The sequence below is a fragment of the Xenopus laevis genome, chromosome 4L (genome assembly GCF_017654675.1).
Source record: "Xenopus laevis strain J_2021 chromosome 4L, Xenopus_laevis_v10.1, whole genome shotgun sequence".
Lineage (NCBI taxonomy): Eukaryota > Metazoa > Chordata > Amphibia > Anura > Pipidae > Xenopus > Xenopus laevis.
Genome location: NC_054377.1, coordinates 17135046 through 17151100, shown reverse-complemented (window position 1 = coordinate 17151100; position 16055 = coordinate 17135046). Strand labels below are relative to the sequence as shown.

The window sequence follows — 16055 nt, the reverse complement described above, 5'->3', positions numbered from 1 at the left end:
AAAATAATAAGTGTTTTTTTTTTTTTATTGTAACTTGTGAGTTATTCACCATAATGTAGAAATCTCCTTCGCTGAAATGACAGTGCAATGATATGAGTGGATGCAATAAACCACGGCAAGTACTGGTCCCCAGACACACAGCGTAAAAATAATCAAACCTCCCTCCTGGGAGACACCTGAGGAGAGAGAAGAGAGAAACCACTAAAACATCGGCGTGTCTTTTCCTGAAGCTCATAAGGACTGTGATACCGACCCCTGTACACACAACCATACTAATAGTGTGCCAGTTACTCTACAAGGACTTCAGAACTACTTTATTTACACGGTTACTCACTTCATTATATGCATTAGGATAGGATATGGGCAACTGTTAGTATAAGAAGCCAAAGATACAGTTCAAAAAACAAGAACAGTCTACATTGTACTTTGGATTATCGGTGTGATTAATTTACCCTTTAAACAGTATGCTAAAGAGAATGGTACATATAAATTATAGAACATATTGGATAACAGATCTCATAAATAGCCAATATAAATTTGAGTTAATCAAAAATACAGCGGACATTCCCAATCCTCCATCCTTCCTAGAATTAAATGTTGTTTCATTATCCCCATTCAGACTTGCAACTCATAATCAAACACAACTTGGGCTACATGTGGCAAACAGGTATATTGGGCTGAAGATATGAATGCAATCTAAGAATAAAGATTAATAGTAAACAGCTTAGGTGAAGCATAATTACATTTAAAGGAGAAATATACCCTCTGGGATAACTGTGCTCTTCAGAGCACTTTTGCAATTTACATTAGTGTTTGTGTATTAGCAGTCAAGCGCTACATGCTGTAATGTTCAGGCAAATGCCTGAAGGGCAGAAGGTTAAAGGGGAACTATTGCAAAAATGTAAATATATTATTAGCTTCATCATACTTAAATAAGAAACATTTGAATTACAATTAGAAATTCTGCATTGTTTCTGAAATAATCAAGTTTATCCTCATTATTCCTCTCTCAGCATCTGTTTCTCTTCATTCAGGAGTTGGGTGTCAGCTAACATTGACAGTTAGATGCAATATATCTTATAGTGGGGCTCCTTTTGCCTTGAAGATGTATTAGAGCTCAGTCTATTAAAATCACCAGACATCCAGTCTCTCTACATGCAGAATTTGTGCAAAAGGCAGTTATTTTGTTTGTAATGGAATCAGTTATTTGCGTGAGCTCTAATTCATCTGATAGGAAAGGGAGCCCCCCCTATAAGATATATTGGAATGGTCAATGAATATCCGACATCCAACTCCTGAATGAAGACAGAATGAAGAGAAACAGATGCCGAAAGAGGGATAGTGAAGATAAACTTGATTATTTCAGAAACAATGCAGCATTTGAAATGGATTGCATTTAGAAATCTTCTTATTTCAGTATGATGAAGCTTATATTAAATTTTCATTTTCGCAATAGTTCCCCTTGAAGTCACTAATACAGCAAGCATCCTCTGAAGCTTTTCTACGGAGTTCTAACACTTCATCCTGTACCTGAACAGAACAGCATGTAGCGCTCATCATTCCATAACAACAAATTTAGGACACTACCACGGTTCCATTGCTCATATCACGGCAACCAAAGGAAATAAAGTGTGAAATTGCTCAGAGTCCTCTTCTGAATACATTTAAATTGAGTTCTCCCAGATGGTATATGTTTCCTGTATATGGTACGATTGTAAGCTCCATCAGGGCAGCGAATGATGTATAATCTCTGTAAGGCGTTTCAAAAATATCGGCACAATATAAATAAGGCAGAATAGTGATAATATACATACTACAGACGGCTTATAAAGTCTGCTGTACAGGTTCACACACTGCTGCTGGGCAACCCACGTGTGTCTCGCCATTTTTAATAGCTTTATAACTTTGTTTTGTATCTGAAAACTGCTAGTTTGCCATTATATAATAAACGATATCCCTTGGAGTTAAAGGAGAAGGAAAGGTTAAAATTAAGAAACACAGCATTGTTGTCCTTCTATTGTGTACACATGGACTTCTGTATCAGACTTCCTGTTTTCAGCTTAAACCTTCAGGGCTAGGGCTTGAGCATGCTCAGTTTGCTCCTCTCTCTGACTGCCCATCCCTTTTCCACTCCCTGCTGTAATCTGAGCCCAGAGCTATGAGTGAGCAGGGAGAGACTCAGGCAGGAAGTGCTGTCACACCATGCTAATATGGCAGCTGCTATCCTAAACAAACAGAGCGCTTCTAGAGTCGTTTACTCAGGTACTGCAGAATATTGTGTCTTAGCTTACACTAACCTATTGGCAACAAAATGCTTTGGTAGCTTTCCTTCTCCTTTAAAGTTTCACCATGGTTATTAGGTTTTGGTATATAAGTTTTACTCAATTACACACACACACACACACACACCATATCCCATCCCAAGTTGCACTGCTTACCTGCTTGGTCAAACATAGATCCCAACCCACAGCAGTAGAAATAGTACTCCGAAGCCCATAAAGAGAGAAGCAACAAGCGAGATGAGCAGCTCCTTGTACACATCTCTTGTGTATTTGGTGGAAGTCACCTCATAGCTGGAAACAGTTGCTAAGGAAAATAGGACTTAAAAAATACAGAGTATAATGTAATATCACATTGAAAAATCATGTTTCCGCCACACCCAGTCATTGCCAGCTACCAGCATCCACATACCTAACTGGTAGCAGAAGCCTCCAACTGCCAACTTTTATTGCAGCAATGAAATGGATGAAACAGGACTGGGATTCAAAATAGGCCCTGGCATTTCTACTACAGAGAGGCCCAAATAGTACCTACCAGCCCACTTAATAGTCACTTTCTATGGCACCTTATATCAGCCCCTCTGGCATTTGCCAGAACCCACAGATTGCCAGTCCGGGCCTGGATGAAAGCCAGTGCTAAAAAGCTGCCACCCCTATTAATATGTAAACAAATGAAGTATACAGCACAGAATAACCTAGGCTTACATTTAATGAAGTATATTTTTCCTGTGAAGCTGAAAAGGATACACAAAGAACCAAGCTGTGAAGAACATTCCGATGGCTAACAGCACAACTGTCAGATGTGGGAACACTGCCGGGTTCACCGGGCTTGTGTATCGACTCATCGCTTCCAACTCCTGTGGGGGGAGAAGGAAGAAAGCAATGATAAATACAGGAATGCATAATGAAAGCAGATGAAGGAAAGCTAGCATAGGGCATGTTCATATCATACAGCCCCAATCTAATACCAATGTGTTTATAATTGGGGATGAACGTAAATAGAGCAGACTAGGGATGGTGGAAGATACAGTATGACAGTAAACCAGATCATTGACTTTTAGGGCAGGACTTGAAGTTGCGATTGGAGCCGACACATCGTAGATGCGACTAAAGGCATACGACGTGTCGGATGTTTTAAAGAAAACGGAAGTGAAGGAGAAATCGCAGGTAACAACTACATTTATCCGACTGTCGGATGAAAACGCAGCGTAAATCTCCTGACCATATAAAGCAGTGATCCCCAACCAGTGGCTCGTGAGCAACGTTGCTCACAAACCCCTTGGATGTTGCTCCCAGTGGCCTCAAAGCATTTACATTATTTTAAATTCCAGGCAAGTTTTGGTTGCATAAAAAATGGTTTTACTGCCAAACCTTCTGTAGACTGCCAGTCCTCATAGGGACGACCAAATGGCCAATCACTGCACTTATTTGGCACTTCTAAGGAACTATTTTTATGCATGTGTTGCTCCCAACTCTTTAATTCTGAATGTTGCTCGGGGGTAAAAAAGGTTGGGGATCCCTGATATAAAGGAAACAGGCCACAGGAGGAGGTGACTAATAACAGCCCTGTATTTTTAATTTTTTTTTACAACAGGGGCAGGGCTGTATCTGTCATATAGGTACCAGTGGGCCCATGCCTAGGGCCAGATTTAGTGGGGCAGCGTATGGGTACCTATATGGTTAGAGGCAGCCATGTGAAGAAGAAGAAGCAGGGCTGACCGGCACTCGAACGGATCCACAGGACCAGAGAAAATTAGTTAAAAAATAAATTTTAGTTATACAAAGCTAAAAAAAAAAGTATATTTGCATCTCCATCCTCCATTTGAACCCACTTAGGGCACTTAGTTATGGAAGCGCGTAGGGCGGATGGAGATGCAAATATACATTTTTTAAGTTTGTATAAATAAAATTATTTTTTAACTAATTTTCTCTGGTCCTGTGGATCCGTTTGAGTGCCGGTCGGTCCTGCTTCTTCTTTACATCCTTTGCCGTACCGCTCCCTAAAGCTGGGGGTCTGGGGGGCTGGTGCAGCCGGATCACATTTGCTATTCGGTGAGTCATTTACAGTTTATTCTGGGGCACCATGTTTCTCCCAACTATAGAGGCAGCCATGCCAAGCTGTCTAGGCTCCAGAGTGAAACCAATGTTCCACAAACACTGAATACAGGTAATGCTATTATGCAGAGAATTGTCTTTTTATATTATGACCTGAGTATAAACAAGTTAGGGACCGCCATATGGGGTTTACCTTGACGTGGTATGGTGGCTTTTCAACTTTATGATCATAACTTTGTAACTAAAAAACCCTTGTCTTTGTAAACACATGCACTTGCATTTATACTGAATTGCTTATGAGACAGGGGCCCAGGGAAGTGCATTGTAAGTAGCACTTCCATTATACTTAAATATACTTTGATTTAGCCTTAGGAGTGCTTCCACAACCCCCCAATTTTGTACATGCCAAGCTGTAGGACCCACTCACAGAGTAGATAACAGATGTATTATAATGCAAGTCGTTTAGTATTTAAATGATCTTATCTCCTGATCATATAAAGGAATGAGGCAACAAATATTAGCACTGTATTTTTATTTTTTTTTACGACAGGGGCAGGGCTGTATCCATCATATAGGTACCAGTGAGCCCATGCCTAAGGTACGGAGCAGATTTTGAGAGGCAGCTCGTGGGTACCTATAAAAATGATTAAAAAAAATACTGTTGTTAATATAGAGCTAAAGAGGGGGAGGTGGTACCTGCCTCTCCTGCCGGCAATACAGGAGATGGGCAGAGTTCATATGTGCCAATTACAGGGAGAATGGGTCAGGCTGAGGTCCAGTGCTTAAAGAAGCAATAGACAAATACAGGGGATAAATTTGATTTTTATACACACACTCCACTAGTCAAGGGATACAAGTGATATCACTACACACCATTCTCTGTTGTAATCTGAGCTCAGAGCTGTAAGTGAGCAGGGAGAGACTCAGGCAGGAAGTGATGTCACACCAAGCTAATATGGCAGCTGCTATCCTAAACAAACAGAGCTTCTAGAGCTTTTTCCTCCGGTTCTACAGAATAAATATAACATTCTAGCTTGCACTATTGATCTATTGGCAATAAAATGCCTCTGTAGCCTTCCTTCTCCTTTGAGTGACAATGTGCAGTTACCTACCTGTGTGTTATTTATTAGAATTATATTTCACATCTGTGCACTTCTGACCTGTAACAGTTACAATCCCACAGACACACGTATAACACAAACCAATTACACAGCGATAGACAAGTACAGATGCATAAAAGGAGACACACGGGGGAAAAAAACTCCCTGTCCCGAAGAGCTGACAGTCCCAGTCCGATAGATATACAAACACACGTATTTAGTGGGAACTAAAAGTGCAGCGGTCAGTCTACTCACCATTTCTTCGCTTTCAACTATCCTGCTTCAGCCACGTCTCTTTCTCTCTGCTTCTCTTCTGGTAGGGGTGAAAGGTCACCGCAAGGCACCCTGGGAAACGACGCGGCACCCGCTCACTAGCTGTTGGAATCCTATTCCTGTCAGCGTTCGACCGCTTCCGCTACGATGCCAACCACTACATGGCGCTGGGTGTGACGTATCCGATATTTTTTAAACAATGACCCTTATTGGACTGTCATTGTCTACCCAATCACAGTGTTGTTATTTTTCCCCCCACTCCAATCACAGCGTGACTTTGCAGATGGACCAATAGGCGTTTGCGCAGCCAATTGCTTGCTAGAGAGACAGACACGCGGGAAAAAAAGTTACGTCACGTAGAAGCCCGCGAAGGTTTTGGAAGGCAGCGGAGTGGGTAAGTGTTTTGTGTCGGATTTTGCGCTACAGAACAAATGTAACCCTTTTAGAGCCTGTGTGAGGCGGGCTGTTTCTGTGTCAACTGAGGGAGGTTTTTTTTTTATTTGACTGTAACAAAGTAGCTTTAAATTAACCATGTGTTTAATAAATATGTATTTCCAGTCATAGAGGCGGCCATGCCAAGCTGTAGGAGCCATTCACACAGCACATAACAGACTATCATGAGGTGTTTACCATTGAAATGCTTGTTGTTTACCTCTCTGTACACAAATGTAATGAAAACATTTCTTTTATATATAAATTATAATGTATTTCAATTGCAGCTGCTCATTAGATGCTTATAATACACAAAAGCCATGAATATCCTGTAAATTATATCCTTATAAACGGTGCTTAGTGATGTCATCGGTTATAAACGGAGCATAGTGATGTCATTTCTGTCACATGACTCACTGAAACGTGTGTATTATGATAAATTACCCCCTGTTGTAAAATATAAGCATGTTAGAAGTCACCTTAGAGTTCCATGACCTGTATAATAACAGGCCGCCTAGGGTTGCCGCCTGTATGGTTTTGACTAGGGATGCACCGAATCCACTATTTTTGATTCTGCCGAACCCCCGAATCCTTCGCGAAAGATTTGGCTGAATACCGAACTGAATCCAAACTAGGGGTGGAAAGGGGAAAACATTTTTTACTTCTTTGTTTTGTGACAAAAAGTCATGCAATTTCCCTCCCCACCCCTAATTTGCATATGCAAATTATTATTCGGTTCGGCCAGGGTGAAAAAGGCCGAATCCTGGATTCGGTGCATCCCTAGTTTTGACCTGGACAGCCCGATTTGTTGAAGGACCGTTCAGGTTAAAACTGGTTGCCCGGGCAGGATTTCCTGGGATTGACGCGGTGATCGCCATGGCATAGCCACGCCCCCAACCCAGTCACACCCCTGTGTCATGGCCCCACCCCACAGCCCCGCCTTCCCAGAGTTCATCACGGGAAAGGTGGCAACCCTATTTCCTCCTCGTGTTTTTTATATAGTCATAGAATGCCTCGTTAACGTATAATATCCTTATATTTTACAAGAGGGGGTACTTTACTCCCTATATAATCTGTAAGTAATGCAGAGAAGGGATGGGTGAATTTTAGTTTCTGCCGCCAGCGAAATGTTGCTGATGCCCATTAAAGTCTATGGGCATGAAAAAAATTTGGTTGCATGGCGAAGTTTTTTTTGACGCACAACGCCATACAAGTCTATGGGCGTCAATTCCACGGCAAAACAAGGAGAAAGAATTGGCCCATCGCTACTGCAGAGTAGCTTCATAATCATCACTAACAAATAGAGTAGTGCTACACAAACACTCTTCTCGACTTGAGTTTTACTTATCAATATTTTTTGTGACTTTAAGGGTTTGGTGTTAGTGTATCCATGCACACATTATACATTAAATTCTTGCACTCGAGTGCATATAATTGATTTTTTATTTTATTTTTAGGCTTTCTCTGTGTTGTTGAACTCTGCATCTTCCTCCTCTTTTACCAAGTCTATATTTGCAATGGGAATTCACGGTTTGGCCAAACTTATCGCAGATGTGGCACCTGCAGCTATCAAAGAGCATGATATAAAAAGTTACTTTGGTCGAAAGGTGGCGGTCGATGCTTCCATGTGCATTTATCAGTTTCTTATTGCAGTGAGACAGGATGGCAACACGCTGCAAAACGAGGAAGGTGAAACCACAAGCCATCTTATGGGCATGTTTTACCGTACCATTCGCATGGTAGAGCATGGCATCAAACCAGTGTATGTGTTTGATGGGAAGCCACCACAGATGAAGTCCGGTGAACTAGCTAAACGCAGTGAGCGTAGGGCCGAGGCAGAGAAGTTGCTTGAAGCTGCCGAGGAGGCTGGAGAAGTGGAGAACATTGAGAAGTTCACTAAAAGACTTGTCAAGGTCACCAAGCAGCACAATGAGGAGTGCAAGAAATTACTTACCCTAATGGGCATTCCTTATGTGGATGCACCCTGTGAAGCTGAGGCCACGTGTGCTGCCTTAGTAAAAGCAGGGAAAGTGTATGCTGCAGCAACAGAAGACATGGATGCCCTGACCTTTGGCACCCCTGTGCTCCTTAGGCACCTCACAGCAAGCGAAGCTAAAAAGCTGCCTATTCAGGAGTTCCATCTAAACCGTGTCATTCAGGACATAGGTATCACACATGAACAATTTGTGGATCTCTGTATCTTGCTCGGAAGTGACTACTGTGAAACCATCCGTGGCATTGGACCCAAAAGAGCCATTGACCTGATCCGTCAGCATAAGACCATTGACGAGATCATTGATAACATTGACCTCAAGAAATACCCCGTTCCGGAAAACTGGCTGCACAAGGAGGCAAAACATCTTTTCTTGGAACCAGAAGTAGTCGACACTGACATCACCGAGCTGAAGTGGATCGAGCCCGATGAAGAAGGATTGGTGGCCTTCATGTGTGGGGAGAAGCAGTTTAGTGAAGATCGCATACGCAACGGGGCCAAAAAGTTGGCCAAGAACCGGCAAGGCAGCACACAGGGCCGGCTGGATGACTTTTTCAAAGTGACCGGATCCGTTAGCTCAACTAAAAGAAAAGAGGCAGAATCCAAAGGATCCGCTAAAAAGAAAGCCAAAACTGGAGGTACCCCTGCAGGAAAGTTCAAGAGGGGTAAATGAATGGGCAATTATTAACTGATGCGAATGATTTATAAGCGCTAAGGCTTTGACAATATGTCGCAGTTCTTTAAAATAAAAAAAAATTGTATAATAACCTTTATCTTTAAGTGGGTAACGTTTGAATGCTAATGTTTGTTTTTTATGTTAAAATAAAGATAAACCAAGTTCTGTCTTGTTGTCATGAAAAGAATGTAATTTTCTGGCAGAGAAGATCTAACTTCCATAGAGCTAAAGGGGACACCAACGCCACTTAAAGTTCACCTTCAAGTTAACTTTTAGTATGTTATAAAATTACCAGTTCTACGCAACTTTTCAACTGGTCTTCATTATTTTTATTTTTTTTTATAGTGTTTTAATTATTTACTGTTTTCTTCTGACTTTTTACATCTTTTAAATGGGATGGCTGACCCCAGCTAAACTCAAATGCTCTGCAAGGCTACTAATGTGTTGTTATTGTTACCTTTTATTACTCATTATTCTATTCAGGCCCTCTCCTATTCATATTCCATTTTCTTATTTAAATCATTGAATGGTTACTAGGGTAATTGGGACCCTAGCTACCAGATGGCTGAAACTACAAACTCAAGTGCTGCTGAATAAAATGCTAAATAATTCAAAAACCACAAATAATAAAACATGAAAACCAATTGCAACTTGGCTCAGAATATCATTCGCTACATCATACTAAAAGTTAATTTAAAAGTCAACAACCCCTTTAATGTAACATGGATCAGAGTGCTTTCCTTTACTGTTTTAGACTAACAATCAATCTTAAAAGGTGTATTTTGTTAATTTCTTAAAGGGGTTGTTCACCTTCAAGTTAACTTTTAGTAGGTTATAGAATGGGCAATTCTAAGTAACTTTTCAATTGAACTTCAGTATTTATTTGTGATAGATTTTGAATTATTTGCCTTCTACTTCTGATTCTTTCCAGCCTTCAAATGGGGGTCATTGACCCCTTCTAAAAACAAAAGCTGTGTAAGGATACACATTTATTGCTACTTCTTATTACTCGTCTTTCTATTTAGGCCCTTTCCTATTAATATTCCAGTCACTAATTCAAATCAGTGCATGGTTGCTAAGGTAATTTGGACCCTAGCAACCAGACTGATGAAACTGCAAACTGGAGAGTTGCTGAATAAAAAGCTAAATGACTCAACAAATAATAAAAAATTAAAACCTATTTCAAATTGTCGCAGAATATTACTCTCTACGTCATTCTAAAAGTTAATTTAAAGGTGAACAACCCCTTTAATAAGAGCCTGGGGCTGTAAGTTCTACTTAACCCACACAAGCAGTCCCAACATATTTTTCTTGACTTGAGTTTTACTTATAAATTATTTTTGTGACATTCAGGGTTTGGTATTTGTACATCCGTACACACTTTACAAATGAAGTCCTTGCACTTAAGGTATCAATAATAAGGCAGTCAATGAAGTTCACCACTAATCTCCTCTTTACAGTTTTAGGAGAAGTGATACTGATAAGTGTGTATGAAATACTAGTATATTACAGTTAAATTATGAAATGAAAAAAGTTGCTGAGTATTTTCGTGAAGAAATCCGTGTAATTTAAATCTATAGTTGAACCCAGGGATCAGATGTGGTCCTGGAAAATGTGAAATCAAGGACATGTTTTAAAGGAGAAGGAAAGGCTAAAACTAAGAAAGCTTTATCCGAAAGATCTATATAAATACACCAGTAAACCCTCAAAAAAATGCTGCTCTGAGTCCTCTGTCAAAAGAAACACAGTATTTCTTTCCTTCTATTGTGTACACATGGGCTTCTGTATCAGACTTCCTGTTTTCAACTTAAACCTCCAGGGCTAGGGCTTGAGCATGCTCAGTTTGTTCCTCCCGTCCCTGATGTAATATGAGCTCAGAGCTATAAGTGAGCAGGGAGAAAGAGGCAGGAAGTGATGTCACACAAGCTAATATGGCAGCTGCTATCCTAAACAATCTGAGAGCGCCTAGAGCTGTTTACTCAGGTATGGTAAAGCATTCTTCAGAATAAATATAGCATTCTAGCTTGCACTGTTGTATCTAATCTATTGGCAATAAATCTACTCTGTAACTTTCCTTCTCTTTTAGATTATTTACACTTATTTTTCAAGGTCTCAAAGGAAATAAGCACAGGAGTTAGTTTTACTTTGAAATACAATAATTACGATGTTAATGACAAGGATTAAGCACTGCAGCATTCAAGGGGTGGTTCACCTTCAAACTAGTTGTTTTCAGATAGATCACAAGAAATAACGACTTTTTCCAATGACTTTCTATGTGTGACCATTTATTAAGTGTAAAGTGTAATTTTTCACCTTTTGAAGCAGCCCTGGGAAGGGGGGGTCGCCGACCCTGTAAACTGTTCTAAATTGATAAATTTCTTATCTTTGTCCCTGCTGAGCAGAATCCCTGAGTTTCATTACAGGCAGCTGTTAGAATAGATACAATAGTTGCTAATGCTCCAGAGACGCTGCTGAGAAATTTATCAACTAAGGGTCGTATTATCAAGGTTCGAATTTCGAAATGAAAAAACTTCGAAATTCAATTCAAAAAGACCAACTGAAATTAAGTCAACATTTTTTTTTGTTGAATAGGTCTGTTTTCAATGGAATAGGTTTGTATTCGGCCGAATTAGAATCGTGCGAATAGAAGGAATAGAGCATTCGATCGAATTCGATTTGAAGTTTTTCCCAAAAAAACTTTGATTTTTCAAAGTTCACCAATTGACTCCAAATATTCTATTTGACTTATTGATACAATATATAACCAAACCATCCAGATGTCTTCAACATTTTTATTCTCTAACCAATGGTATAGATTTAAGATCTTTCTCCCTTTGCTGTTATAACAGATGACTCATCTGAGAAGGCTTTCCCTTAGATTGGAACATTGATTGTAGGTATTCCTTTAACATAACTATTGGAGTATAAGGGGCAGATTTATCAAGGGTCGAATTTCAAATTGAAAAAACATCGATATTCGAATTAAAAAAGAACAACCGAAATTAAGTCAAAGTTTTGTTTTTTTTTTTTTTTTGGTCGAATAGGTCCGTGTTCGGCCGAATTTGAATCGAAGGAATAGCGCATTCGATTCAAAGTTTTTCCCGAAATAAACTACAGTCTTTCAAAGTCCACCAATTGACTTCAAATAGGTTCTAGGTTAAAACAGCAATTTGGCAGGTTTTAGATGGCGAATATATCATACTCTGGCCCTTTAAGAACTCGAATTTGACTATTCGCCACCTAAAACCCGCCTAATTGCTGTTTTAGTCAATGGGAGACGTCCTGGGGTCAATTTGGAGTTGTTTGCTGCTTTCCTGACATTCAGTTTTTTTTTTTCGGGGCAAAAGCTCGAATCGAGCTTTTAAAACTCGAATTGAATTAGATTCGCGTTTGGTGTCGATCCTATTCACCCGGGTTTTGAAAATTCGATTTTTTTTTTTAGTAAATTTAGATTGGTCAAATTTCGACTTTATGGGAGTTTTAAAAAAAAAACTCCCACGATTTCGAAATTCTACTCTTGATAAATCCGATTCTGCATTCTGATGTTAGACTTGTGTGCGGATACTCAGCCATGGAATGATATGTGGAGGGGGGGAAGTGCACAAGAGATCTAGAAAAACAATTTTAAGCAGTTTAACTTCATTTAGGGGGTTATATATCAAAGTCCAAATTTATCTCAATATTTTCTGCTACAAACTGTGTATTTATTATTACATTTTCCCGAGAATTTGCTTTGCATGGGAAAAAAATCAGGTTTTCACGAATTTTCCTGACTTTTTATCGGATTTTTTTTTAATTTTCACCCGAAAACTTCAGGACATTGCCCGAAACCCAGCGCACATCAAAAAATCATTGGGACTTCTCCCACTGACTTATATGCAACCTCGACAGGTCTGAGATGCCGGGTTTTCAGATTTGAACTTTTCCATCCTCAGGGCTTAATAAATTCTGAAAAATGTGTGATTATTTTAAAAGCCAGATTTTATTTTTTTAAAAAATCTCAAATTTTTAGCGATTTTTGCATTCGGAGTTTAGTAAATAACCCCCTTAATGTCTGATATTAAATGTCTGATATCAAATGTCTGATATCAAATGTCTGATATCAAATGTCTGATATCAAATGTCTGATATCAAATGTCTGATATCAAATGTCTGATATCAAATGTCTGATATCAAATACCAGGAAGTAAAATACCAGGAAGTAAAATACCAAGGGAAAGAAACAAGTCATGGAGGTGAACTCCCCACACTCTGCAATCAGTTTTCTAACTTGCTGAGGATCATTTACATTTCTATATGTATGTATATACTATTCTGAAGGGTTCAGAAGACGTTATTTTTTAAAACATGTTCCCTCATATTCTTTTGCCAAATACTACTAAAATATTTCAAGTAAAGGCTGCACTGATGCTGGCACCATGTTTTGGAAATGACCCTATTCACAGCAGCCAACAGCAATGTGTGTGTCTTTGCGTTGCACAAACGACAACTTCGTCACACAGTTTGGAAAAATCACTTTAATGTTGAAATACAATCGGTTAATGCTCACATTCATGGTTGAACTGGCACCAGGAACGTTCCAAGTGAGTCATTTCCTGGTCAAGCCACTTCTTTTCTTAATCCAGCTGCAGACCCATCACCCTGCGTGCACATGGCCACCAAAAGACAACCTAGTTCTTCTCTGCTATTGGCTGTCTGCATCTTGATCACGTTACTGTATAGAACGGTTCATCTCCTATATTTATACCACCCACACTGAGCAGATTTCTGTCTGGAATCTTGTTTGGAAGGATACAGTGGCATCCATTGGGATGAACACAGCCAGTCATTCCAAAGCTAATGCATCCATTGCCTTTTCTTCTGTCTTTGAAGTCAAGGCAAGGATGTGCCCTTGTACTGAGCAAATTACTCATATGATTTGTTTTATAGTTTGTCTGAATACAATCAGACCAGTCTGTAGTCTCTAAAAGCCCATACACGTAGAGATCCCCACATTGAGGTGGCTTATCCGATTATGGGCCCAACGATCGGATCATAATGCAGGCAATACGGGCGGTATTTTTAACTCTGCCTGATCGACATCTGGACGACTTTCTGCCAGATATCGATCGGGGAAGCCTGTCGGAGGGCCCCACACACGGGCCAATAAGCTGCCGGTCTGTCTGCAGCTATAGATGTGATATAGATGCAGCCAGGCAATAATGCAAGTAGACAAAATAAGTGGTAAGTAATACAGTACAGAGCATTCAGGAAAGAAGGTTGCTGAGAAGATGCCAATGGAAGAGAAGAAACTGGAGAGAAAAGGAGTGCAGGGAATGAAAACATGAAAAGAGAAAGATTTTTTTAAAAAAAAAATAAGGGTGGGGTGAACTATATAAAAGAGAGAACAAAATGAAAAGGTTAGTAAAGTATTGTTTTAGAGAGGGTACAGAGAAGGGCAACTAAGCTGGTAAAAGGTATTGAAAATCTTAGCTATAAGGAAAGACTGGCCAAGTTGGGGATGTTCACTCTGGAGAAGAGGCGCTTAAGGGGTGATATGATAACTATGTATAAATATATAAGGGGATCATATAATAATCTCTCTAATGCTTTATTTACCAGTAGGTCACCCATTCCGATTAGAAGAAAGGAGGTTCCACCTAAATATTAAAGGGGTTTGTTACAGTAAAGATGTGGAATTCTCTCCCTGAATCCGTTGTACTGGTGGATACATTAGCTTTAAGAAGGGGTTGTTCACCTTCCAAACACTTATTTTTTACTGTTTTTTCAAAATCTAAGTGTAAAGTTGAATGTTCGTGTCTCTGGTGTTTGAGTCTGGCAGCTCAGTAATTCAGGTTCAGACTCTGAACTGTTTTGCAACATTTAGTTGATCCATTTCTCAGCAGCATCTCTGGAGTATTAGCAACTATTGTATCAATTCTAACAGCTGCCTGTAATGAAACCCAGGGATTCTGCTCAGCAGGGACAAAGATAAGAAATTTAGAACAGTTAACAGGGTCGGTGACCCCTCCCCAGAGCTGCTTTAGAAGGTGAAAAATGACACTTTACCCTTCAATATTAGAAAAACAATCACACGTAGAAAGTGATTGGAAAAAATTATTGTATTTTATACAATTTTATATATAAAAACTCACACTTGCATTATTTTACTTGTTTAAGCCTAATGAATGAGGCAGTATCAGCAATTTGAGTGAATATTTTATCCAAAGGAAAAGTAAAGCCTCCCAGACAATTTTTTTTTGTTTTAGCAGCGATTAGACACTTGATCGAAGCTCATAAAATACAAATTCCTATATTATGCAAAATAGTATTTTTTGTTGTTAGACCCTTATATCTTGTTACAGAACTGGAATTACACAAACATATAGGCAGATTGTCCTGATTATACACTTTTATTTTGTCTCTATCACCGCTGAATAGAGCGTGTGTAATCAAGCAGCTCGGAGAAGGGGCGGGCACTAGGACATGATCCTGGTCAGAGGAGCGAGATTAATGTTAAAAGAGAAAATTGCTCTGACCATGATGACATATAAGAATTAAGCTTGTCGGTGTAAGCTGCACACGTAATAATAATTTAAAAGTTGGGACATTTTCATATGATTCGAACCATGAAAACAAGCTACCTATGCCTGAGGTTCTCCGAGAAAATATCATTTTTGAATGATTTTAAAAGCCACCTCTGTGAAATCCCTAAAAGTATCGTTTGTACTTCTGCAAACAACAGTTCAGCCCCTTAGCTGCCTAAATGGTATGATCTGGGCAGAAAAACAAAGGACTTGTCGCGTCTTGCCTTGAAGAAGCAAATTCAATTCTGACTTAAAGGGAAAGTAAAGTCTAAAATAGAATAAGGCTATAAATGCTGTATTTTGTATACTAAACATGAACTTACTGCACCACAAGCCTAATCAAACAAATGATTTATGCTTTCAAAGTTGGCAACAGGGGGTCACCATCTTGTAATTTTGTTAAACATCTTTGCAAGACCAAGACTGTGCACATGCTCAGTGTGGTCTGAGCTGCTTAGGGATAGTCATAAATTATCAAAACAGGGAAACAAACAAAACCGCTTGAGTTCTGCATGGCTGGGAAGTAAGACGGGGGCTCCCCCTGCTGTTCATAAGTATGATTGTTTCCCTGCAGAGCAGTTAGGGACTGTCTGACAATTCCTATCCACAGCAGTAAATGAAGGAAGAGTTTCACTGCATACAGTCAGGTTTTTTTATAAAAATGGTGCACATTTTTTAATT

At 39.5% G+C, this 16055-nt stretch overlaps 2 protein-coding genes across 2 annotated transcripts; one reads left to right on the top strand and one right to left on the bottom strand.

The window, feature by feature from the left end:
- Positions 1-13: 13 nt before the first annotated feature.
- tmem258.L (transmembrane protein 258 L homeolog) lies at positions 14-5738 on the bottom strand. Its single transcript, NM_001092261.2, is given in 4 exon segments — positions 14-176; positions 2439-2573; positions 3027-3136; positions 5690-5738. Coding segments are annotated over 3 exon segments (240 nt in total). The 5' UTR covers positions 5693-5738; the 3' UTR covers positions 14-176; positions 2439-2446.
- A 325-nt stretch (positions 5739-6063) lies between these two features.
- Positions 6064-8899, top strand: fen1.L (flap structure-specific endonuclease 1 L homeolog). The gene is given in 2 exon segments (NM_001087491.1): positions 6064-6101; positions 7597-8899. A coding segment is annotated over 1 exon segment (1149 nt). The 5' UTR covers positions 6064-6101; positions 7597-7656; the 3' UTR covers positions 8806-8899.
- The last annotated feature ends 7156 nt before the right edge of the window (positions 8900-16055 follow it).